The sequence below is a fragment of the Electrona antarctica genome (genome assembly GCF_951216825.1).
Source record: "Electrona antarctica genome assembly, chromosome: 23".
In the NCBI taxonomy this organism is placed as follows: Eukaryota; Metazoa; Chordata; class Actinopteri; order Myctophiformes; family Myctophidae; genus Electrona; species Electrona antarctica.
Window position 1 is genome coordinate 17941551 of NC_136804.1, and position 24468 is coordinate 17966018.

General features: G+C 44.7%; 1 protein-coding gene across 1 annotated transcript in view; it reads right to left on the bottom strand.

Moving 5' to 3' along the window:
- Window positions 1–454: 454 nt before the first annotated feature.
- Window positions 455–24468, bottom strand: part of LOC306916541 (serine/threonine-protein kinase WNK1-like) — a 103130-nt gene continuing 79116 nt past the window's right edge. Inside the window, exons 23-37 of the mRNA XM_079494436.1 lie at window positions 23298–24384; window positions 21767–22080; window positions 21464–21522; window positions 21066–21122; window positions 18987–19070; window positions 18784–18820; window positions 17715–17791; window positions 16597–16863; window positions 15433–15704; window positions 15168–15243; window positions 12963–13092; window positions 12613–12807; window positions 4919–5094; window positions 4194–4250; window positions 455–3870 (exon numbers count right to left, since the gene is read on the bottom strand). Coding sequence (XP_079350562.1) covers window positions 3502–3870; window positions 4194–4250; window positions 4919–5094; window positions 12613–12807; window positions 12963–13092; window positions 15168–15243; window positions 15433–15704; window positions 16597–16863; window positions 17715–17791; window positions 18784–18820; window positions 18987–19070; window positions 21066–21122; window positions 21464–21522; window positions 21767–22080; window positions 23298–24384 — 3257 coding nt within the window. The 3' untranslated portion in view covers window positions 455–3501. The remainder of the gene's footprint in view (window positions 3871–4193; window positions 4251–4918; window positions 5095–12612; window positions 12808–12962; window positions 13093–15167; window positions 15244–15432; window positions 15705–16596; window positions 16864–17714; window positions 17792–18783; window positions 18821–18986; window positions 19071–21065; window positions 21123–21463; window positions 21523–21766; window positions 22081–23297; window positions 24385–24468) is intronic.

Below are 24468 nucleotides of genomic sequence, written 5' to 3' on the forward strand. Positions count from 1 at the left end.
AGTGGTTGCACCACTTAAAAAAAAAGAAAAAAATAAACTATAGCAGGCTTGTGTATTAATAGCACTTCACAATAGAAGTTTCCCATTTTTTTTACTATGAAAATAGCAGTGTCACATTAATTAATTAATCGATCAATCAATTAATTACAACCACAGCGTAATAGAGGAATTCAAGCTTCAACTGCATTGGAACAGAGCCTCACCCATACTCATACATGAGATTGTCTACAACCAATTTATACATTAAAACCGCAAATATAAAATGAAGGAAAGCCGCATGACACAGACAGAAAGACAGACAGACAGACAGACAGACAGACAGACAGACAGACAGACAGACACACACGCCTAGAACTTCTAGAACAGTTACACACATATTGTTGCACGTTTTGAGACCCCCAAACCTACTGTATGTTCAAATGTCAACAATGCAATGCACTACAGGAGATGGTTTTATCACCGTTATCATTTTTTTTATTTTTCCATGTGCGTATCCTCACAATATGAAAACGAAACCCCAGTCATAACCTGCAACATTTTAGACACACTGGACTCGGCTGTTCCTATAACAAGAGACACCAGGGGTCTGGAGAAATATAAAATGGCAAAGTTATTCAAGTACATTGAAATGGACACAAACATCTTATACATTCACATTTATCTAAGAACAAAAGGTCAGGATATTTAAAGTGTCTGATATATAGCACTGTATTGTACTGTATTAATGAAATAAAAATATATATAGCTAGCATTACTTTGTTACCTAAATATTCACCATCCTGACATTCACCCTTTTCAAAATTGGGATTTAATTTGAGGTCAATTGCCCTTCAGTTCAATTAAGTAGGTTAATTGAAAACAGCTTTTGATTGGACGATGGGTTAATAAGGCATTGGTTTTCTGATCAGACTCGTTCTTGGTGACGAGTTTTAAGGACTCTCGTTATTGCAATGGTAGGCTAATAAATTTATGAAAAAGAAAAATATTCTTAATTGAATTGAAAGATAATTGACTCCAAATATTGCCGTTTAATCTTTATTTGTCAATTTTATTTTTCACCTAAAACGCACAACATTTCTCTAATAATAGTAACAAAGAAGAATCACAGTGTTTCCACATGGGAGTATGTAAGAATAGACCCTTACAGGTCTACTTTTACACTCAAGAGTTAAACTAATACTCTCTGTTCACATAACGCCTGCTGTTGTTTCTGTTTGTTTTAAATATAATGATATTCATAAACAACATAACAGTAACAATAATAACGTGATAATAATACAAATTTGTACTTATAAACTAAAAGCTGAGATGAGGTGCGCGACAGTAGGTGTTTTGTGTGTAATGTGTGTCTGTGACTCTGTGTGCATTTCAGAACGCAAACTGGGGGTGAACAAGCAGAACAAACCCAAGTAAACGAATGAGGAAAAACGGAACAGTAAACACCAGAACCAAATGGAATCATCACTGGCGACATTCTAAACGCTGTGCAGCGACTGCTGTTATTCCGGTAACAAGGCCACTTTTATTCTCAACCTATTCGGGCAACATATTTTAAACAAGGTTTCTCTTATTGCAACACAAAGAGGCAACAAAGTGAGGAGACAGATGGAGGGACAGATAGATGGCTGGACGGAGCGGGTGAGTGAGTGATCGGACGCTAGAGGACCAAGGGACCTAGTACACTACCAAGGGATCTAGTACACTACCAAGGGGACCTAGTACACTACCAAGGGGACCTAGTACACTGCCAAGGGGACCTAGTACACTACCAAGGGGACCTAGTACACTGCCAAGGGGACCTAGTACACTACCAAGGGGACCTAGTACACTGCCAAGGGGACCTAGTACACTGCCAAGGGGGCACAGTCCACTACTAAGGAGTCATAGTACACTATCAATTCTTTAGTCTGTTTTGATAAACATATAGTTTAATTTCCTCATCACTCAGGTCCATGGTAAATATAATTAAAAGGAATTAAAACCATCCAAACCGTAATTCACATTTCAGCAGTACGCTACCACACTACCGAGGGTACATTTAGTGTACCATCCAAGTGTGCGTCGAGCCACTCCGTTCCCTAGCTCTGGTCCATAGCCTTACTCTGATTCTGCCAGCAGGCAGAATCAGAGTAAGGCTATGGACCAGAGCTATCCGTTCCCCAACAATGTTAGAAGCATTGCACTAGTATGGATGTTAGGACACAGACATCCCTCTCGCTATTAACTCTCCATCCCTGTCCATCCAAACATCTGCCCTTCCATCTCCCACCAAGTTGTCTCTCAAGGGGGTCAGAGGCGTTGGTTAGTGACAGAGAAGAGACAGAGGGTTGTTCATCTTCTTATCAGTCCTGAAACACTCCAAGCCTTCATTACATTAGCAACCCTGGTTTACAAACCAGTTCATCAAACAAAGAAATTACAAAAAATACAAACCCAATGATACGAGACATTCTGCTCATGTAACATTTGAACAACACATTATATATATATATATATATATATTGTGCTCAACTGGGGAAGCCAAATTGCTCAGTTGGAAGTGACCGGTTGGAGATAGAGTACTCCAGACTGTTGGTGTGCTGACTTTACAACGCTTCAAGTTGAATCTGGATCAACTTAAAAGGCACAAAAGACACATTTTCTTTGTAGCCTCGCTTTTTTAAGGTCTTAGGTAACTTCCTTTTAAATATAAAGCTTTCTATAACGCTGACTTTTTAATCCTATTCAGTTTAACCCTAAAGGATGTTCTATTGTTTCCAACAGTGTTGACTGAGAGCTTAGCGTGTGTTTGTAGCGCTTAGGAGAAAAAGACATTCCAACTCCTAGTTAAGCTCTCCATGCATTGAACTGGGTTTCAGTTGCTGCTTAGTAACTGCAGCGGTACAACGCCCAGCATGGCTCACATGCATCTGTTCAGCACTGCTAGATATAAGGCTAGCGGACCAGTGGACAAAGACACTGGGGCTCTTCCAATAACCACTGTCATTCTTACACTGTACGTTTCTCACATCCCTCCATTCTTGCAATAGCACTTTTTTTTTGCATCCCTCTAAGCAGAAATGGGTTTAATTAAATTGCGAGCACACAATGGCACAAAGTGAACCCAAGGAAGCCCATGAATCATCTCACACACCAAACCCTGTCAAACCCTCTTTGGCCTTTGGAACGTCCAAAACGCTCCATTCTCCTTCAGCAGTTTTTCTTTTTCTTTTTCCGGCTGTGAAAACCACACAGTCAAGTCTTGCAATACAGGAGTGTAAGTGTGTGTGTTCTGTTCAATCTGTTTGTGTATGTGTGTGAGTGTGTGTGTGTGTGTGGCGATCCTCCAGTGCTAACACACACACACACACACACACACACAATGACAGAAGCAGAGGTGATGAGGAGACACACTGATCTCCTTGTTCCTTAAAAACGGGTCATGTCCTTTCCCATGTCCCTGCACGCTTCCACACATCACTTCTCTGTTCCATTCCAGGCAGGCAGCGAACTGGACAGCTGCTATGTGGTCCTGAGGTCTGGCTTCCCGGGGCTGCTGACGGACTTCTGCAGCGTGCCGGTCAGGTGGAAAGCCTGGAGCGGAGCGCCTGGGACCTGGCCTCCCGCCCCACTGATCTGTGTGCCTGCGTAGGAGGGGCTCAGGGGCTGAGAGGCGCTGGTCAGCGGGGACTCTGGTCGCGCCGGGACCGCGGGGCCGCACCACTGGACCCCTGACCAGTGCGGGGCCAGTGGGGGGCTGGAGGAGGAGGCGGGGTGGACCAAAGACCCCTTGCGGCCGGAGGTTAGAGACGAAGAGGAGACACCGGCCGCGCTGCCGGGACACAGGCCGGGAGCCGAGTACTTCCTGCCTGGATTGGCTGACTGGACCACCTGGAGGGGGAGAGAGACAGAGAGAGAGAGAGAGAGAGAGAGAGAGAGAGACCAATGAAATCTATGTCTGTGTGTGTGTGTAGTAGATACCTTTATTAATCCTGCAGGGGAATTTCAGTCACCCAGAGGCAGCGCAGCAGTTAAGACTTGGTACAGTTAAGGTACAGAGTAAGTATCGTATAGAGAAATACAAAGGCAAGAAAAACAATAAGCACCATCAATACAACAACAGTATTCAACACCTACCTATTCAACTATCCTGCACTATGCGGGGAAAAAGCAACAACACAAGGTTACAGAGTGTGTGCGTGTGTGTGACTAACCTCGTAGCTGTGTCCCTGGTTCTGCGCCTGTGGCAGCTGTTTGGCACTTCTCTTGCCCTGGAATAATTTCACGATTGATTAACATAGTCATCGGTGGCCATACCATTTTGTGCATGTATGCGCCTGTACCAAAAACACACAGAATCGCATTTCCCTGCATTAAACCTTTACAACTTTCTGATTTCACATAAAGCTGTAACATAACTGGGAGCCGACAGGTCAACTAACTTGACATGAGTGCAGCCAACATCGATATATACACGTACGTATATAGTGCACTGGTTGTTTCTGCACATCGGAGGGACGTGCAAGGGAAAGCTACGCCTCCTAATGCACTTGCCCTAGCCCCGACGACCTTACAGACGTATGCAAAGGCTCAACAAACTAATGTAACTTAGGTAGCATTTTATGTAGACTTATATAGCATTTTATGTAGACATATCACTATATAGTGCATAGGTTCATTATATAGATATTCCACTGTTACGTTCTTAGCTTACGTATGATTCATGACTAACTACTTTTTTATGCATGTGATGTATTGCCATGCTTTTTGTTCTTGCTTAATGTTAAGTGGCTCTGGATTAAATGCCTACATCTTAAATTGTCTAATGCACCACCACCCACCCACGTACAGTATATACCATATGTCTTTGGAAGCAGGAGGTCTCTCCAAAATTAATGTCATCATAACTCGCTGACCCTAGGACAGCTGTGCGTCTCACCTGCGAGAGGTTCATGGCGTCTCGTGCCCAGTTGTCCACCAGTTTGTGAAGGTCGTCGGTGAAGGTTCCTTTCCTGGGGTGGGGCGGGGCGGACGCACTGGTGGACAGAGACTGGGAACCGACATGATGACCACCCGACACACTCGGGGCGCCTACTGCAGTGGTGCTAGTAGTCCCTGCAGAGAGGGTGAGAGAGAGAGAGAGAGAGAGGGAGAGAGAAAGAGAGAGGGGGAGAGAGAGAGGGTGAGAGAGAGAGAGAGGGGGGGGGAGAGAGAGAGAGAGAGAGAGAGGGTGAGAGAGGGAGAGAGACAGAGGAGTGAGTGAGAGAGAGAAAGAGAAGAGTGAGAGAGCGCACGAGATGGAGAAAGAATGATTACAAATACGTAAACAGATTCATATTTGAATGAACCTTTTAGTTTATTATGATCTACTGGATCTCAAACTGGGGACCCGCTGGGACCCCGTCAAGGACCCTTGGGGGTCCCTAGACCCCACTTTGAGAACCACTGCCTCATGCTGTGTACTGTAAACATTATGCCTCTGTCCCACAAAGCAAAGCAGCAGTACTGGGTAGTCATTTATAATGACATTTAGCAGCATTTAATGCATATTACTTTACTCAATATTAATCCCACATTCTTCAAGTCACAGTCAGAGTATGGTTTAAAACACATGACATCGTTACTGCAGTTTGCCTTTGCAGGGCAGATGAGATGATGCACATTCCAAACTGTGGCATGTGTTGTTGACTTGAAACTGCAATTAATTCTCTGGCCATTAGATGGAGCTGTGCTCTTCTCCAACAGCCATGCTGACCTGCTCTGACTGTTTTCAGTCTCTTCCACTGATTCTCTAATTGGCATCCAGAGTCCTTGAGGGGGTTCCAGGGGTCCCCATCAAAATGTGTTCATAATATAACATCAGAAAGCACTGGTGACACGCCGTGAGCGTGTCACCATGCAATTTTTTAAAAAGGGTTAGAATAATCTTGAAAAGAATGTGGAATAATAATTACAACCCAAATCTTCTAATATTTTCATGTGGGGGTCCGTGGCCAAATACAAAGAATTACTGGTGATTCTCAACCTTTTGAATTTCAAGGACCCCCATTTTGACAGGCATCAAGCCATGGACACCCATTTAATACCTTAAAAAAAAGGTCAATCTTTGAAGGTATTGAAGGTCCAAAAAGTCCTTATTGTCACTTCATTGTCACCTGGGACCCCCCCCCCCCCCCGCACCAGGTTGAGAGCCACTGATTTATAGAACAGTAGTTCTCAAACATGTTGGTGCCTTTAGAGGTTCTATTCTGTTCTAAACGTATAGTCAGCTGGTAAGTTTACTCTAACAGATATTTTGACACTTCGGAGAACTGTGGCAATGTGTTAACAGTCATTATTTAAATGTTAGATCTTGTTAGATAAACGTACATGTAATTAAGCCTCTGTAAACTATACACTGCTGTTATAATCTACGTTCTGCTGTGTCATGGTAAATAAAATGGAGGAAAATAAAAGTGTGTGTGTGGGGGGGTGGGGAGTCCAAGTCGTGACTGTGTGCAGCAGCATGGAATTCTGGGAAGTATAGTCCAGACAGCAAGCCATGCTAAGGAAAGGGAGGGGGGGCGAGCCAATATCATGGGTAGTATGGGGTGTGTGTGTGTGTGTGTGTGCCCGTATGACTGTATGCATGCCCGTTCGTGCGTGCATGCGTGTGTAGGCTGCTACTGTGTGTATGTTCATTGTTTATAAAGAATATCGTTGCTGTCGGGAGGAAACCACCTAACCTTTTTTTTTTATCTCTTAACTCCAATGGACCCTCAAACTGTCTGCTAAAGCAGCTAACTCCACCACCTCTCATGCAAGTAATTGACAATATATAGTCACAATTCCGACTTTGATGAGGCAGTATTCCATTGTTTTAAAAATATAAGATTTTCTGAAAGATGAACATTTTGGAGTTGGTTTCTCCCCGACAGCAGAGATATGTCGAATTTTATGGGAATGTTTGGACAAACCTGATTTCAATTCAGTCAGGGATTCCACAGTTATTTTGTAATTAATTAATTCCACAACAAGTTGAATATAAAATATAAATATTGTTGAAACATAATGTATAGTTCTGCTTGGTTTCAGTTAACAGAGTACAGGAAGTTCTGCTGTTCTGGAAGTGGTTTTGGTAACGCTGCTAAGGACATACAGTAGATACTATATAACGATTGGCCACTGCTGTTCATTGCAGCGATGTATCAACACGCTAACCATAAGCCACACCCCCTGGTGCACATTATGTCCACTGAGGCAGGAGAGCTATCCATACATTAAAATCATCACGACCCAGACGACTTAAGTGGTTTGCTTTGTTACAAATGCCAGACATATATGGCGGCAACGTTGACATACCATCCGGTGGCCATTGTCTACATACATTATGTCTCTTGGTAACAACACACCAACCACAAGTAACTGAACTGAATTGACCTCAAACCTGACAAGGGGTCAGTCTAAATAAAAGGAGGTTGATGGGGCAGCAGGACATAATAAGACTGAGTTATACTTAGTTGTGTAACCAAGTATAAATCGGGTATTAGGGTGGTGGAGGTAAGTGTCAGGATGGATTGAGGGACAGAGAGAGGGATGGATGGATGGTTGAAAAGGCCAAAAAGAGAGATAGTTACTACAGAGCTGGTTGCAGGGGCAGACCTTTTTCACCATCTTCCCTGTTGATTGTACGATTTACGGAGAGAGTCAGAGTTAAAGCCCCCCACAAACCCCATCAAGCATACACAATGCATCCTGGGACTATGAGTTCTTTAACGTACACAAACAGTAACGCAGGGTTGGGTCACTCGCATAACACACAACAAAATTCGTATTGGTCTTCAACGGAGCATGTGACTAAAGATGGCTGCCTTCCAGGGGGGTGGCATGTCACATCACAAGCCTGCTAACCTTATGGACCTCAATACTTTACCCCAAAATATATTTTATGGTGTGGCTCTGCTCTTTTTGTTTGTGTGTTTGTGTCCCCGAACTAATCTCACAAACTGCTGGAGCTGGACCTACAAGACAAGACAACCAGGCTATCTATATTATCTTTATGAAGATAATATAGATAGCCTGATGAAGGCCGTATAGGCCGAAACGTTGCTGGTTCCCTATAAAACCGTTTCACTGCATTTGAAGACAGTGAGTCCCTTCTTTTTCAGAAATATTTAACTTACATTTTTTGTAAGTATTACTTTAATGTCCGCGTTAAAAAAGACCATAGACATGAAATTTAGGACATTATGTGTTAGGATTCCCAATGTATGAATGAATGGACCACTGTAACGCGCTTTGAGTAGGCGCGTAGTGCATAGAAAATCACTATAAAAATGCAATCCATTATTATTAGGATTCATTTGGGTTATAATTACTTATATATATATACACATGCTGAATCGACTGCTTGGGTGACCAAACCCTGGTTCTGAGATGTTTCTGAGGTCCTCTGTACAGCTCATGTGGGCCACAGCAGAACTGGGTCGCAAGTAATTATAAGTTCGCAACAGTAATTATAATGACATTAATTAAAATCCCACTTTAAAAATGTATCCTTCATGATTTGATTAATTTTCAACAGCTAGAAAAACGAGTTTAATACTAATGAACGCGATTCAGGCCTGATAACATCAGAAACAGTCAAGAGTGACATTTAATGCAGCTCCTTGTAGAACCAGAAACTTGCTGACAAGTGTATAATTAAATTAAATTACAACATGACTGCAAAGTGCAAACCATGATACAAACTTGATTCCATTTCTCACTATTCAGTATGTAACCGTTTCTGAGTGGTGCAACCACTCCTATAGACAGCTGTGTGTGTGGCTGGCTGTGTCCCGGTGTCCCTGGCTGTGTCCGAGCATGAAAATAGCGGTATAGCGTTTGTTCACCACCAAGTGTCACTGTTGCACAGCCTAACACACAGACACACACAGGCCAGGGAGGAGGGATTGTACAGTACAGTACAGTACAGTACAGTACAGTACAGTACAGTACAGTACAGTACAGTACAGTACAGTACAGTACAGTACAGTACCACTCACTTCAGACAGGTCTGATTATTATTATTTTTAATCTCTTTCTGCTTTGTGTTTTTGTACTATTTATTTAAATGTCTTTTCTCATAACAGGTATGAGTTATATATAGGAGTTTTAATTGTTGAACTTGTTTGTAATCTCAACAGTATTGCAAATTGGGCTAAAACCCCAATGTTCTTCCCGAGAAATAAAAGGTTTCAATGAATCCAACCCTGCCTCACGACTGACTGCACCCAATTTCGATTTATATTCTGGCAGAGCAGCATTGTACCAAATAGAGTTATGAGACTAAGCTAAAATGATATGAATGAGCTTCCTCCCCAATGCAACTGCTCCGGCCCTATCAGAGGTCAACACACTCAAAGCAGTATTGGCCAATGCAAATTCATGAGTTAATCGAGATCTACAAAATCCGTGATGCCGAATTGTCTGTACTTTGTTGCCGATTGGGAATCTACCCATTGCTACCCATTCCCTCCCGTTACCATAGGCGATTAGGCGGTAACGTGAGGCTAGTGCCAGAGAAATGCACGACATAAGCAAAGAAGAACAGCCCTCATCCGGTCGACCGGGAAGAGATTGCCCTCCATTGTCGCGCCAGGCTCGCTCACGGTCATGATCTGCCGCTCGAACTATTATTATGGATAGCGCGACCTCGAATGAATTTTTAACTACACACCATGGGAGCCACCGGAGGCTAACGATGGATGCTAAAACGGTAAATAAAATGAGCATCGCGCCTGTCACAGACATGCGCAGAGAAAGTTCAGTCAGGAAACCTCAGTGCAGTTGCTGCCAGCGTTAACTGGGCCGCCTCAGCATTACGTTCTCACTCACATGGTTCACTCAGCCAATCACACACTCACTCCATCTTCATACCGGCTATTTAAACAGGAAGGGTTTGCACTCCTCCTCCTGCTTGCTTGCTTGCTGCTGCGGATTCCCGAGAAATCGCAGGTCTGGCATAGATTTTGTCAACTGTAGCGTGTCGACCTGTGGCTCTGGACCACGTGTGGTGGCTCAGCGGCTACAACTAGAGGTGCATGTTGGCACCGTGTTGTGGTGGAGAAAGACACGTGTCCCTGTATTAGAACCTATCATGTATCATATCTATCAACTAATAATGTCAGTAATTGTGTCCTCCGGCTGGAAGGTGTGTCATTCTGCGCTGTGATTGGCTGAGCATCGCATCACGTATGTGCCACAGGTGACACCTATTAGAGAGAGAGGGATTGGGTTTGTCATATCTCCAAACGGGTATGGACTAGTTTTAATAATTTATAAGACTTATATAAGTTAATTTAAATGTTCAGTTAATCGGTTGGGTTCATGTACACACAGTGTCATACAGTGCATGCTGGTGTGATTGGGCCTTAAAGCTGTTGGTTTCACATGGAGCTCTGAGACACAGCTGTCTCTCGCCTCGGGAGATAAGGGATGGAGGGGAGGAAGGAAGGAAAGGAGCGAGGAGAGGGGTTGAGCTGCAGAGGGCTCAGAAGCACCTTCTATCTGGGTTGTGTAACCATGGCAACTTGTCATATTATGGTATGTGTAATTACATGTAAAAGATGCCTGTAATGGTAACTGATCAGAGATCAGCCAAGGCAAATCACTAGACAGAATTAACGCATTAAGACCAGAGGCCAATTCTACAAAGGCCTTTCTAAATCAGTAGTTAACTTCTCAAACCTTTTCGTAATTCAAAATCATTGAAGAGTTTTCAAAAATGTTCAAAAATAAGCTTGTAGCGTGGCATAAAGTGGTGCATTGCAAGCTTTTATGTATATCTGCTATTTTTGAATAGCCAACGCTCGGATGCTTCCCCGGCTTTAATGGGTTAATTTCCATGTACTTACACATACCTAAAAATATCCAGCACTTACTGCAGAATATTTTAAAACAGTAAAACATTTTAATATAAACTACATCTAAGTACAAACAAACAAAATAATTAATAAAGGAATAACCAGTAAGTCATAAATGACAGAAATAAACAATGAGTATAAAATGAATCTATAGGTGTGGTGATGGGAGGTTAGAACACTTCTCATGGTGAGGGTGGGGTGCAGTGATGTCATTCTATGACGGGAATGTTTTATTATATTATGATGTCGTCATTAGTTGACAGAGGAGCTAGCGTGACGCTAACGTGGTCTGATGTGTGGCAGAATGAGGGAATACAGTCTAAAAGGAAGAGGAAGAAAATGGAACGGAGAAAAATTACACATAACAGAGCAAAAGAGTAGGAAACTAGCAAAGTTAAAAAAAATTAAAACAAAACAAAGAAGGAGTAAAGTAATAAAAATCACACCCGTGTGAACTGAGTGGTGTAAGGTCTGTCTGACGTAATGAAATCATGTCTGACGTAATGAAATCACACCCGGGTGTGATTTCATTACCTGGCTTTGTTTGTGCAGAAAAAATGAGCATGGTTGCTATGTTCACCCTGTTCACCCGGGTGTGATTTCATTACGTCATTACAACAGGGTGAACATAGCAACCATGCTCATTTTTTCTGCACAAAAAAGCCAGTTGTAGGAGTGGTTTACACCACTCAAAAAGCCAGTTGTAGGAGTGGTTTACACCACTCAAAAATAGATGGATAGATGGATGGATGGATGGATGGATGGATGGATGGATGGATGGATGGAGCTGGCTCTATAGAGAAACACCAGCTGTGTTGAAGACAGACAATGTCTTAATGGAGAGATGGTGAACAACGCAGAAGTAAAGAAAAGATCCATAGACAGAACAAAGAAGGGAAGGAATTAAACGTTACACACGACACGACAAGAGAACACAAAGAAGAGATGGGGAAGGAATTAAGCGTTACACACAAAGAGCCAAGCAGGGCGTACTGAGGAACCGTGTCCTCCTTCCTGTTGGCTTGAACTGCAAACGCTCGGAACCCCAGCTGAACCCTACACAGCCTGGAGAGGAGACGACAGGACAGGAGAGAGGAGAAAGACAGGGAAAGAGAGACAGACAACGCAAGTGGAGAATGGCAATAAGAGAAAGACATAGATAGATAGATAGAGGAACAGATTACAACAGTCAGCATCACACAGACAGGCAGACAGAGACAGAGAGAGATGGATAAATAGATCCAAATAGAATCAGAGTAGTGTTTAAACCTGCAGACAGTTTCCTCTTTATTAGTTTACATGCACATCTGTATTTACGTGTGTGTGTGTGTGTGTGTGTGTGTGTGTGTGTGTGTGTGTGTGTGCGTGCGTGCGTGCGTGCGTGCGTGCGTGCGTGCGTGCGTGCGTGCGTGCGTGCGTGCGTGCGTGCGTGCGTGCGTGCGTGCGTGCGTGCGTGCGTGCGTGCGTGCGTGCGTGCGTAAGATTGTTTACATGCACGTGTTTTTACATGCACCTGTGTTTTGGAGATTTACACCAGCTGAGCTCAACACATCGTAAATACAGGAATGCATTCATTTGTTTTGCAGCACAATAAAAAAGACCATGTGCACACGTAGATTACTACTATATTTAGTTCTACTAAAACATAAAGCCAGGACCATTCCTAACACTTTTACTTCAGTCTCTTGACTCTCTTCAGTCCCCCTGTGGCCCAGTGGGAGCCTGGGACTCGCCGTGGTCAGCCTACCTGTAGTTTGAGCGCCCAGGCTGGGCACAGAGAGCCCGTCGCTGGTGTAGGCCGAGCCCAGGTTGTCCCCGGAGGGACAAGGTTTCAGGGGCTGGAGCAGAGAGCTGCTTCCTGAATCGAGTAGCCCCGCTGGGGCCAACAGAGTCGTCTGGCCAGGGTAAATGGAGGGGACGCTCTGAGCGGATAACGTACTGCCTGGAGAGGAGGAGAAGAGGGTAGGAGATGAGGGGAGAGGATAGAAGGTGAGGGGAGAAGGGGAGAGGAGGGTGGAGGTTTAAATCAAGTAAAAGAAAGACAGGACAGAGGTTCAAGGTTGTGAGTTAAGGTCATAGGCTAAGGGGTCAGGGTACCTGGCTGTTGAGGACTCTTGCTGGTTTGTGTAGAACTGGTTCTTGAGGACTTGGAGGACTTGCTCTTGGTGGGTCGTCTCCTCCGATTGGCTAACACAATCATTGGAGGAACAACTGCCACGGGAGGAACCTGAACACAGGGTCAGAGGTCCAAGGTCATACTACTAGTACGTACTGTTGACGGTTGGGCAACGTTGAAGCCAGTGGTCAAAACTGGAACTGCAGGTGGGCTGGGCCCAGGTTAAATTCATGAATGAATTTCGTGACGTAGAGGTACCACAAGAACAGCGCGAGGGGCACTATCACAGGACCCAACCAATCATATCAACGCTCGAGGGGTACTACCCGGAAGACTTCGTCAGTCTTCCGGGTCCTTCAAAACACCACTGAGCAACTTCTATTGAAATTAATAGCGGGGGGGCTCTCTAGATATATTATAACTCTATGCCTCCCAACAGCCCACACAGTTAAAGGTCACCCCCCAAGTCAAGCAAGCGAATATGTAGCACCTATTACTTACCAGTGTAGAATTGGATCCAAACAAGCACCAACGGAACTCCTACCACACACACAGGTTAGGGTTAGGGTTAGGGCAAGGTAAATAAAAGGAAGGTACAGATATTTTTTTCGCTATCCAGCAATTCCAGCCGGGAGATTCGTCGCATTGGGACACTGGGAGGCAAACTGCAGCCGAGAGTTCGGTGGAATACATTGGACTCAATGAGAGCCAGGTGGACCAGCTTATAAACAAACTGCGACCTTTGTAAAAAATACTCGGCCCAGGAAAGTAAAAGAAGACACATTGTTTCCTGCTGTGTTTCTTTTGGATGTGTACACTGTATAAGTGATATGTCTTCCTTTATATTCCTGAACCGATTAACTGACAACGGACACAATCGTTCAGATATAGCATTTGTTCACAAGCTGGTCCAGCCAGCAAAAGAAGACACACTGTTTCCTGCTGTGTTTCTTTTGGATGTGTACACTGTATAAGTGATGTCTTCCTTTATATTACTGAGCCGACTGACTGACAACGGAAACAATCAGATATACTGTAGCATTTGTTCACAAGCTGGTCCAGCCGGCTCTCATTGACTCCAATGTATTTGTCACCGAACTTCTGGTTCCAGTTTTGCCTCCCAAGCGTGTCAATGGATGCGTATGGACTCTCTGTACCTTCTTCTATCATAGCCTTGGGTTAGGGAAAGGGTTAGTTATACCTTCTTCTATCATAGCCTTGGGTTAGGGATACTAGAGTTAGTTATAATGGGGCCAGGCGGACAAACGTAACGTCGGCATAATGGGCCGTCCGAATAATGACATGGTGACACCGATCAGATGAAACAAGGTGATCTACAAGCTCCCAACGCATCGCTCTACCCTCCCTCGACAGCCCATTCATGAAACACTAAAGTCACATCGGATTGTATTAAATGACAATAAACAGACCAGTATTGCAATATTGCATTGCAAAATCCATTTCCAATGATAACAATTAATACAGGTATTATAGCACCTATAGCATTTTAAGTTGTTTGCGGCTGCATAGCTTTTACACATCAAAGGATATGCATCCCATAGCCCGGAGGGGCGGACATGTACCCCACAGAAACAACTTATTTTACACACACGCACACACACGTCACACACACACTAAAATTGCCAATTTGAGCAAAAGTACTGATTTACTTAACTGAGTAAAAAGTAACTTAGCTGAGGGAAAATACTTAAAAGTAACTAAAGTGAGTAAAAAGTAACTAATGTGAGTAAAAAGTGAGTAAAATGTAGCAACCACATACGGAGTGGAAAGGCTACTCACATTAGCTTCCGGTGGCTACCTGTTGTTAGCCATAAGACTGGACTGCGCCATCTTGATTGCACACACTTTCAGTCGCTTTAGACTCCAAATCCCCCTCCCAGGTGGCATTTCTGGTCAAAACAACGCTTATTGCACAGAGCCTAGCACTTGCAGTAATGGTGCCGGCCTGTACTGCTCATCAGCTAGTGAAACTTCAACAACCGATCCGACAACACACACACCATTCAGTCATCTGGTTCCTGTCGCGATGTTTTGGATCTTCAAAATAAGGGTTGAACGGAGAGATATCCTGGCATATAGTAATCATTCTTTAATTAATCCTGGCGGGGATTGTGTTAAAGTTAAACTGTCACTGAAATGACCTTTCTAGGTATTATCATAATTACCTTCCCCAGCTTGGTGAACAGACCGTCAATCTCCTCTCTCTGTTTGCTGTGCAGTGCCTGGAGCTCACGCATGTGTCTGACATGGGACGGACAGACGGACAGACAGACGAGATAAATAATGAAAATATAAAATATAAAATATTCATTTTCATTACGACATAAAGAAGTGGAATGCGGCCAAGAAGAGAAACTGCTCTGATAAGGACATATATTATATATATATTAACGATTTAACGTGCAAGTCGAAGAGAAGAGAAGGACCTACTTTTCTCGGAGGCGGTTCACCTCCATCTTGAAGGACTCGTCCTCAAACTCGGAGTCGTCGTCGCTGCTGGCGGAGGAGGTGCGGTTGTTCTGACTGACGTAGGAGGTGATGCTGTTCTGACTGACGTAGGCAGTGGGGATGTTTTTACTCTCTGCTCCAGCAGCCCCGTTAGCAGCAGCCTGGGGTGGATGTACCTGCCCGGCCCCTGCGCTCAGCTCCTGCGCTCGGCTAACGGAGAAGCGGCCAACACGGGCCTCCGGCTTGGTGATGACCTGGAATGAAAGTGAGACAGTGAGCGAAAGAATGAAGGAAGGGAAGACAGGAGAACATTCACATGCACGTGAAACCGTGATCCCATACCAGCGATTTGTTGCGTTTCTATACCTGATGCTCTCCTTTTCATTACTTTTAAACCTACCATGCACATGTGTTATATGACCATGGGTCATATGTGTAGGTTTCTTTCCCTCTTGGTGACCCCTAGGCCGGGTCGTAACAACATGTCTAGTCACCGTGATTTTATATACCCCCTGCTATTTGTATTATGCTGGATACAATCTGCACAAGAAGCATTTCTGCTTTCCATAGTGCCATTCGTTTTGCGTAGCCGGACAACTATTCCACAATCTCTAAATGCTATAGATACAGTAGAGTCTGGAACTACTGTACATCTACTGAAAGCCGAGACGGAAGCTGTCATCTGTTCGTCATTTCCATTCAAAAGTAGGTCCTAATCAACTACATCGATTATGTGACCAGATTTGACTGAGAGCCTGCCATCGCGCAAATTCCAGCTTTTCACCAGAGGAGAAAAACCTTTTTTCAAAATGAGTTAATAGCACAGGCAGACTCTTCACATACTAGAGCATGTCTGAAATAAGTGTCAGAGCTGAAATCGACATGTAAATATGAAATAAATGCTTAAACATGTAGCTAGGTGTAATGTTAGAGACCACAGAAGTGAACCTTTCAAAAACCTTTCGAAAATTCAAATAAATCCAGTCCCTCAGTCAAATTTGGTCACATATTATAATTTGTCATATAAGGGTGTCATATAAGGGTGTCGTATAACGGTGGTAATTATTAGAGTCGGTAAAAAAATAATTGTATGTGTTAAATCAACTACTTGGAAGTGTTTACACCCCTACAGACAGGAAGGAGTACCTGGAAGCGTCCGATGACGGTGGGCTGGGGGCAGGGGGGCCGAGCGGGAGGTCCGTCCACCACATCACTTCCTCTCAGAGGAGGCGAGGGGGGCGTCCTGGTCAGTTTGACATCACTTCCTCTCAGAGGAGAGCAGGGCTTCCTGTGCAGCGTGTTGTCTGGACTGGAAGGAGCAGACGAGTCTGAGGAGGATGAAGACGATGAGGTAGTGGAGGATTCTGTGCAGGACGGACGCTGGACTGGACACACTTCTGTTGCCAAGGACACCTGACGATGGAGAGACAGGGCGAGAGAGAGAGAGAGAAATTAGATGTCACACGTTTAAAGGAGCACTTCACCCATTTGCAACCTTATCTTCATATAATTGGTTATCATGCTACAGTATGCTAATTACCCTATTGTGCTGAATATTTCCAAAGGAAATATCATAAAAAAACAGGATCGTATTATAATCGGGGACTAGACTACTTGACATTCAATGTTCTTTTTCCACAAATGAGCCTTGAAAAATGGGGGTCGTCTTATAATCAGAGTCATCTTATATTTGGTACAATACAGTATAAGGCAGCACCAATTCTGTCTGCTCTTTGTCCCATTGGTGGAATGTGGACAGTTCAGCCAGAAACCTTTCCACCAAACACAGCGGGATTCCAAGCAGCTTTTCAGCATTTCTCTTCCTGGAAAGTAAGCATTTTGAAATATTATTGTTTGTTAAAATCTTGTCTGAGACCTCTGAGACACAGAGTGAGACAGAAATGGTGCCATCTTATGAGCATTAGTGAAGACCAATTCAAATATGAAGATAAGGCAGACACCTCTGGTACTGTAGCTTCGTCATTACAGGGTCTGTCTATGGTCTGTTAGAACTGAAATCCACAGAATTTAGTTTGAAACAAAACCACAGAAAGCTGCGAAAAGCAAACATTGGACACTGGAAGACGGGCAGACACTAGCAACTAAAATGAAATGGAATGGAATCTTCACTGGAGGAAAATATTCCAGTATATCCAAATACATTTTCTTTTCATGACAAAGGTATACGACGAGGTATACGGGATCTCTTAATATAGCATCAAAATAAGTTTAACACTTTAACCCGAAGATACATTTAAAATTACCTGGAATCTTCCCAGTTTGATCCCAGTAGTAGGAGGAAGAGGTGGAGGGACCAACTCTTCATCCAAAGAGAAAGGAACTGAAAGACAGACATATATTTAGACAGAAACAGACAGTACAGTTCTATTAGAGATCTCCACCAACCAATGATGCAGGGGTTAAAACAGCCAGTAATAAAGTTACGCTCCTACGACTGCTTTGGAAAACAATACGGGGTATGCGAATGCATAAAGTGAGTGGCAAATCGAGTGGCACAGTGAGTTTATCATTTAACGTTGTTTAATGCAATCAGATGCAAACCTTTCTGTTTGGTGTATGGGCTGTCAAGGCCAGAAAGTAGTGGTCAATGCATGTGTTGTAATAATAATCCAAATCTACAAAGTAACTAGTAACTAAAAGTTTCTAATAATTGTAGTGGAGTAAAAGTACAATATTTTCTCTCCAAGTGGAGTAGAAGTGAATGTGTTGCAAACCAGGAAATACTCCATTACAAGTGGAGTAGAAGTTAATGTGTTGCAAACCAGGAAATACTCCATTACAAGTGGAGTAGAAGTTAATGTGTTGCAAACCAGGAAATACTCCATTACAAGTGGAGTAGAAGTTAATGTGTTGCAAACCAGGAAATACTCCATTACCTCAAATCTGTACTTAAAGGGGCATTCCACTCATTTTCAACATTTTACTATGTCATTAATATACCTTAGAGCTGTTGTGTGGAAATAATAAAAAAGTCCCCCCGATTCTGTGTTTCCTAGAACTAGAGGTCTGAAAAAAATCATTAACATGGTGAAACACATCTTGATGATGTCATCAAGATGCGTTTCACCATGTTAATGATTTTTTTCATACTTACAGTTCTAGGAAACACAGAATGGAGGGACCTTTTTATTATTTCCACACAACAGCTCTAAGGTATATTAATGACATAGTAAAATGTTGAAAATGGGTGGTTTTCCCCTTTAAGTACAGTAGGCTACTTGAGTAAATGTTAATTTCCACCACTGACTATAGTATACACAGTACATACAGATTAGAGATACAGTACAAAGACAGACAGATACACACACATACTAGGTGTTGGTCCTGAAGGTGTGCCAGTGAAACAGGCCTGTAGACAAAAGAAAAGACAACATGTTTAACGGCACAAAATAACCATACAATTATATAGTGTTGTCCAAGTTCACCGTATTGAATTGCTTCTACGAGATCGCTCGCTGTGACTGTTCAGCACACGGTGTGTGTGTGTGTGTGTGTGTGTGTGTGTGTGCACTTGCCTGGGTGTGCGTGCTAACAGGGACTGTCTCTGGGCTTAAGGCTCTTCGCAGCTGGGCGTCCAAGTCTTCAAGAGGCTGCTGCGACTGAAAACACGCACGTACGTGCACACACACACACACACACACACACACACACACACGCACGTGCGCACACACACACACACACACACACACACACACACACACACACACACACACACACACACACACACACACACACACACACACACACACACACACACACACACATCAAATACAGAGTACTTTACAGAGAGTACTTTACAGAGAGAGAGTGGAGCTGTAGCTTACGTTACCGTTAACGAAGATCACGCTTATTTCTGCTGTAATTCAATTAGTCAGATCATAACCATTGCACCAATAAGATAATGGCAGACATGTTTATCACACAGGAAAATAACAGCTGGGATGAGAAAAACTGAAAAAGCCTACAAAACAAACTGTGCTTCAGAAGAACAGAGGCCATGGTATTTAATTTACATGACAAAAAAACACCACTGGAATGTCAGTAAATTATTAAATCATCTGTACTTTTGTCAGGACAGGAGATGTATTTTAACCCATTAAAACCAAGAATGCCTCTGTGTCATTTTAGCATCTGCTATTCAAAACTAGCAGATGAACAAGGTCACAGTGTGCCACTTGTGCAAACATTCTTTTTTTTTATCGTGAAAGTGTGAGGAGAGCTACTGATTTAGAAGGCATTTGTAGAATCTGCGTTAGGTCTCAATGGGTTTGTTCTTCTTGTCAAACCGTGCTCAGGTGGTGCGGATGGGGAACATAACATCCGACCCAATGACCCTCAACACTGGTGCACCCCAAGGCTGTGTGCTCAGCCCCCTCTTATACTCTTTATACACACATGACTGTGTCACCACGCACGGCTGCAACACCATCATCAAGTATGCCGATGACACCACACTCATGGGGATGATCACAGATGCCAGCGAGACGGCCTACAGAGACGAGGTCAATAAACTCGCACTATGGTGTCGGGAGAACAACCTAGCTCTCAACGCTGGAAAGACGAAAGAGCTAATTGTGGACTTCAGGAGACAGAGGAGCGAGCACGCACCAATCTATATAGATGGAGTCGCAGTGGAGCGCGTCAGCGAGTTCAGGTTCCTTGGCACACACATTGATGAGGACCTTAAGTGGGCTACTCACACCACTCATGTGGTAAAAAAGGCACAACAACGCCTGTACTGCCTACGGCGCTTGAAAAAGTTCAAGGTCAGCCCCCGTATCTTGAGGTCATTCTATAACTGCACCATTGAGAGCATCCTAACGGGTGGAACCATTGTGTGGTACGGGAGCTGCACTGTCCGCCAGCAGAAGGCACTACAGAGGGTAGTGAAAGCAGCCCAGCGTATCATTGGAGGTGAGCTTCCCTCCCTCCAGGGAATATACGAAAGCCGATGCGTGGCCAAGGCGAAACGGATTGTTAAAGATGTGCATCATCCCAGCAACAGCCTGTTTGAGCCATCTAGGCGGCCACGGCCAGGCAACCGGTTCCTCAGCCTCGCCAGCTGCACACAGAGACTATGGAACACGTTCTTCTTCTCCGCCATCAGACTCATGAACAGACACTGAACACTACAAGGCCCGGACTATATGGCAATATGTCTAAGGCCTTCTGCATTTTTGCACGTGTGATCTTGCACTTTCAGTAGTTGTGTACTTTAGAGATGTTAGTTTTAACCTGCACTTAGTTCTTTATACAGATTATTTGACACTAGACTGTAGCTGTTGTATGGTCTTTTAACGCACAATGAATTTCACGTGCCTTTTACCCTATAACTGGTATTGTTGACAATAAAGTTGAACCTTGAACCTTGAACCTTCTCTGTATCACTTGCCTACTTCTGAAAAGGCAGTATGGCTAGTGTTAGGAAGATTAAGATGATAAGGATGACTAGGATTAGGATTAGGACAAGGGGGTTAGGATAAGGAGGAATAGGACTATGGTGTTAGGAGGATTAGGATGATAAGGACTAGGGTTAGGATTACAAGATTAGGATTAGGGTTATAAAAAAGAGCTGAGAAGGCAAAGGCAAAGACCTGCAGAAGACTTGACCCTGGCAAAGAAGGCAGGAGCTCTGAGGGAGGCGTGATGGCCTAGAGAGAGAGAGAGAGAGAGAGAGAGAGAGAGAGAGAGAGAGAGAGAGAGGTGGGTGGCGATAGAGTAAGACAGAGAGAAAAATAAAGAAAAGAAAGAGTGGAAAAAATTGGAGGAAGATATAAAGGGAAAGTGAGAAAAAGGAGGCAGAAAGTGACAGATATTGAGGGAAATAGAAAATGAGAGAGTGAGGGAGGCAAAGAGAGATTGAGAGAGAGAGAGAGACACAGGCCAAGCAACGTACTGATATTAATCCAAACACCTAGTGACATCAATTTACTGATATTATAGCAGTAGCACTATCATTCAACAAACAGTACCGTTTGGTACACAGACTCACCGGTACTCTACAAAGAGGTGTTTTAGATGGAGTCGTGAAGGGTGAGGCAGCAGCTACACCTGGAAAACGCACGCACACACACAATGTCAGTCAGTTATTAGTTACTGAACACACACACACTATCCGTTATTAGTTACTGAACACACACACACACACACACACACACACACACACACACACACACACACACACACACACACACACACACACACACACACACACACACACACACACACACACACACACACACACACACACACACACACACACACACACACACACACACACACACACACAACCCACCGACAGGAGCAGGCGTAGGTCCAGGTGTCCCAGGAGGACCAGGGTTGGGTGTAGAGGCTGCCAGTGGCAGGCTGGTGGTGGGTTGGGGAGTAGGGGGGCTGCTGGTGGTTTGGTTGGAGGTGGATGCAGTCACAGACACAGTAGTGGAGGAGGGGGAGAGGGGAGAGGAGGTACCCGCCACGGTGGCCCCCGTGCCTGGGTCGGAGGCGGGCAGTTCCCCGGAGGGGAGGTCCATGAAGAGAGAGCGGAGCTTTTTGTCCAACATGTGGATGTCATCTGCTTTGCCCAGACACTCCACAGCCGCACCGTCACACCTGGAAACCATTCAGATTGTTATTCATGGATTTACGTAGGCAGTTATTTCAGTTACTCGGTTATGATTCATCAGTTCAATTACTATAGAACGCTACAGTTTATTACAGTCCTAAAACACACAAGTGAGTTAGCAACGTTTCGATGATTTATTTCCCCCCATATGGGTTTGGTATTTAATATTTATGCAGAACATAAGCCATTGGGCTTATGTTCAGTTAACAAAAGCCCAATTCACACCGGCAGCATCACCACACTGGCACGTTCTGATCTAGTTTCAATGCAAACTCTATAGTGATGAGCGTCTCCATGCTTCTCCACTGCATCGGGATGCTCAACAGCAAAAAGCATATAGCTTCAAAGTTGAGAAAAGCTCAACTTTGCTGCTAAGTAGTGCACCAGCGTCCAATCAATCAGTCCCCCTCTTCCCCATTTCTCCACCCACATGGGGCAGAATATTTTCTCCCCGTCCATCCATCTTTCCTCACTGCACATTAAAAACAGGAATTTCCGTTGTTGTTTGTTTGTGCCGATTTATTAAGACTATTAAATAAATAGTAAACATGCAGACTGGTCCGTCATCTTTGCTCAAAGTGCCTTGCTCCTTGACAGATTCCACCACAGTACATAAACCTTACATATATCTCCAGTCACGGTGCTCCTGCACCTTATGCAGCTGTTCTGCTCCGCATGCACGCATGCACACTTGCACGTGGTGACAGGCTGTCACACATAACCTCAGACACGTAACCTCAGACACGCCCCAATGTATTTAATTTGAAATGGACTAGACAGTTTCATGTTTCATTCTACAGCATATACAGTATCAGTGGTTCAGTATCAGAGCGGTCTGGGGATCCAGAAGTGTGGGCTAATTTTGACTTCCACAATAACGACGGCGGTCACAGCACTAACCTCTGCTGTGCAACGGTTTTGCTTTATACTTTACTTTCTTTGTGCTTGCTGCTGCTCTTACTACTGCATATCGCAGTGTAACCCTCCCTGTCTTGTTAACTGTTATTAGCTTGTAGCTCGCAGATATGATCTACTCGTGATTAGTTTGAACATCTATTCTTTTAGGAAAACAATACCGTTGCGCAACGGAGCTCAGTGCCGTGACCACATTCTTTATTGTGGAACTCAAACAAGCCCAGACATCAGCTCTGAACGCCGCAAGGAACAGCGGAATTGAACTGAGATTACACGGTGGCCTACTGACCTGACATCACACTCGGTGCAGTGTGCCTGCGCCTGTCCAGGCAGGGCCGCGGTCTGAGGCTGTACGACTGGTGCAGCAGACACCGCGGGTTGGAGACCCGATGACACAGAGGTGGAGGGGGGTGAAGGCTGCGATGAGGTTGGAGGAGCCGGCTGGGGGGCAGGGATGACAGTGGAAGAGACAGAGGAAGGAGAAGATAAGGTGGAGAGAGGAATTGAGGGAGGGATGGAGGGAGGGATGGAGGGAGGGATGGAGGTAGGGATGGAAGTAGGGATCGAGGGAGGAATAGAGGTAGGGATGGAGAGAGGAATAGAGGTAGGGATGGAGAGAGGAATAGAGGTAGGGATGGAGAGAGGAATAGAGGTAGGGATGGGGGGAGGAATGGAGGTAGGGAGGGAGGTAGGAATGGAGTTAGGGAGGGAGGTAGGAATGGAGGGAGCGATAGAGGGAGGAATGGCGTTAGGGAGAGAGGTAGGGATGCAGGGAGCGATAGAGGGAGGAACAGCATTAGGGAGAGAGGTAGTGATGGAGGGAGGGATGTCGGTAGGGATAGAGGGAAGGATGGAGGGAGGGATGGAGAGAGGGCCAGAGATTCCTTGGCTCACTGGAGAGTCAGACAGGGACGAAGGAGTCGGGAGTGGAGGTGAGGCGGTTGGCAAGGTGGACGATGCTGCCGTCACCACGGCAGCGGCAGGCTTAGTGGCTGCTCCCTGCGCCTGAGTCGAAGCCTGGGGCGGGACGGGAACCGCTTGGACCTGCACCTCCTGCTGGGGTGGAGGAGAGGAGCCAGGAGGAGAAAGAGTCGAGCCGGAGGTGGAGGAGGGAAGGGGAGCTAGCTCTTGGGGTTGGGCATTCGAACAGACGACTCCAGCCGCATTGTTGTGCGTGGCTGCTGGAGCTCCAGCGGGCGGTAGAGCCTGTAGAGGGGGCAGGGATGATGGGAAAGAGGGAGGGGCTGTACTGGGACCGGGGTCATACTGGTTCTGTCGCAGCTCAGAGAAGGCCTGCTGAAGGCTGATGGAGCCAGCTGACTGGGACAGACCTAAGCCCTGGACCGGAGTCCGAGATGACGCCAGAGCAGCAGAACCTAGAAGCACAGGAAAATATAAAGTTCATTTTTTGGGGGGCCAGTGACACATTAATCAATTACCAATTGTATCAATGGGAACAA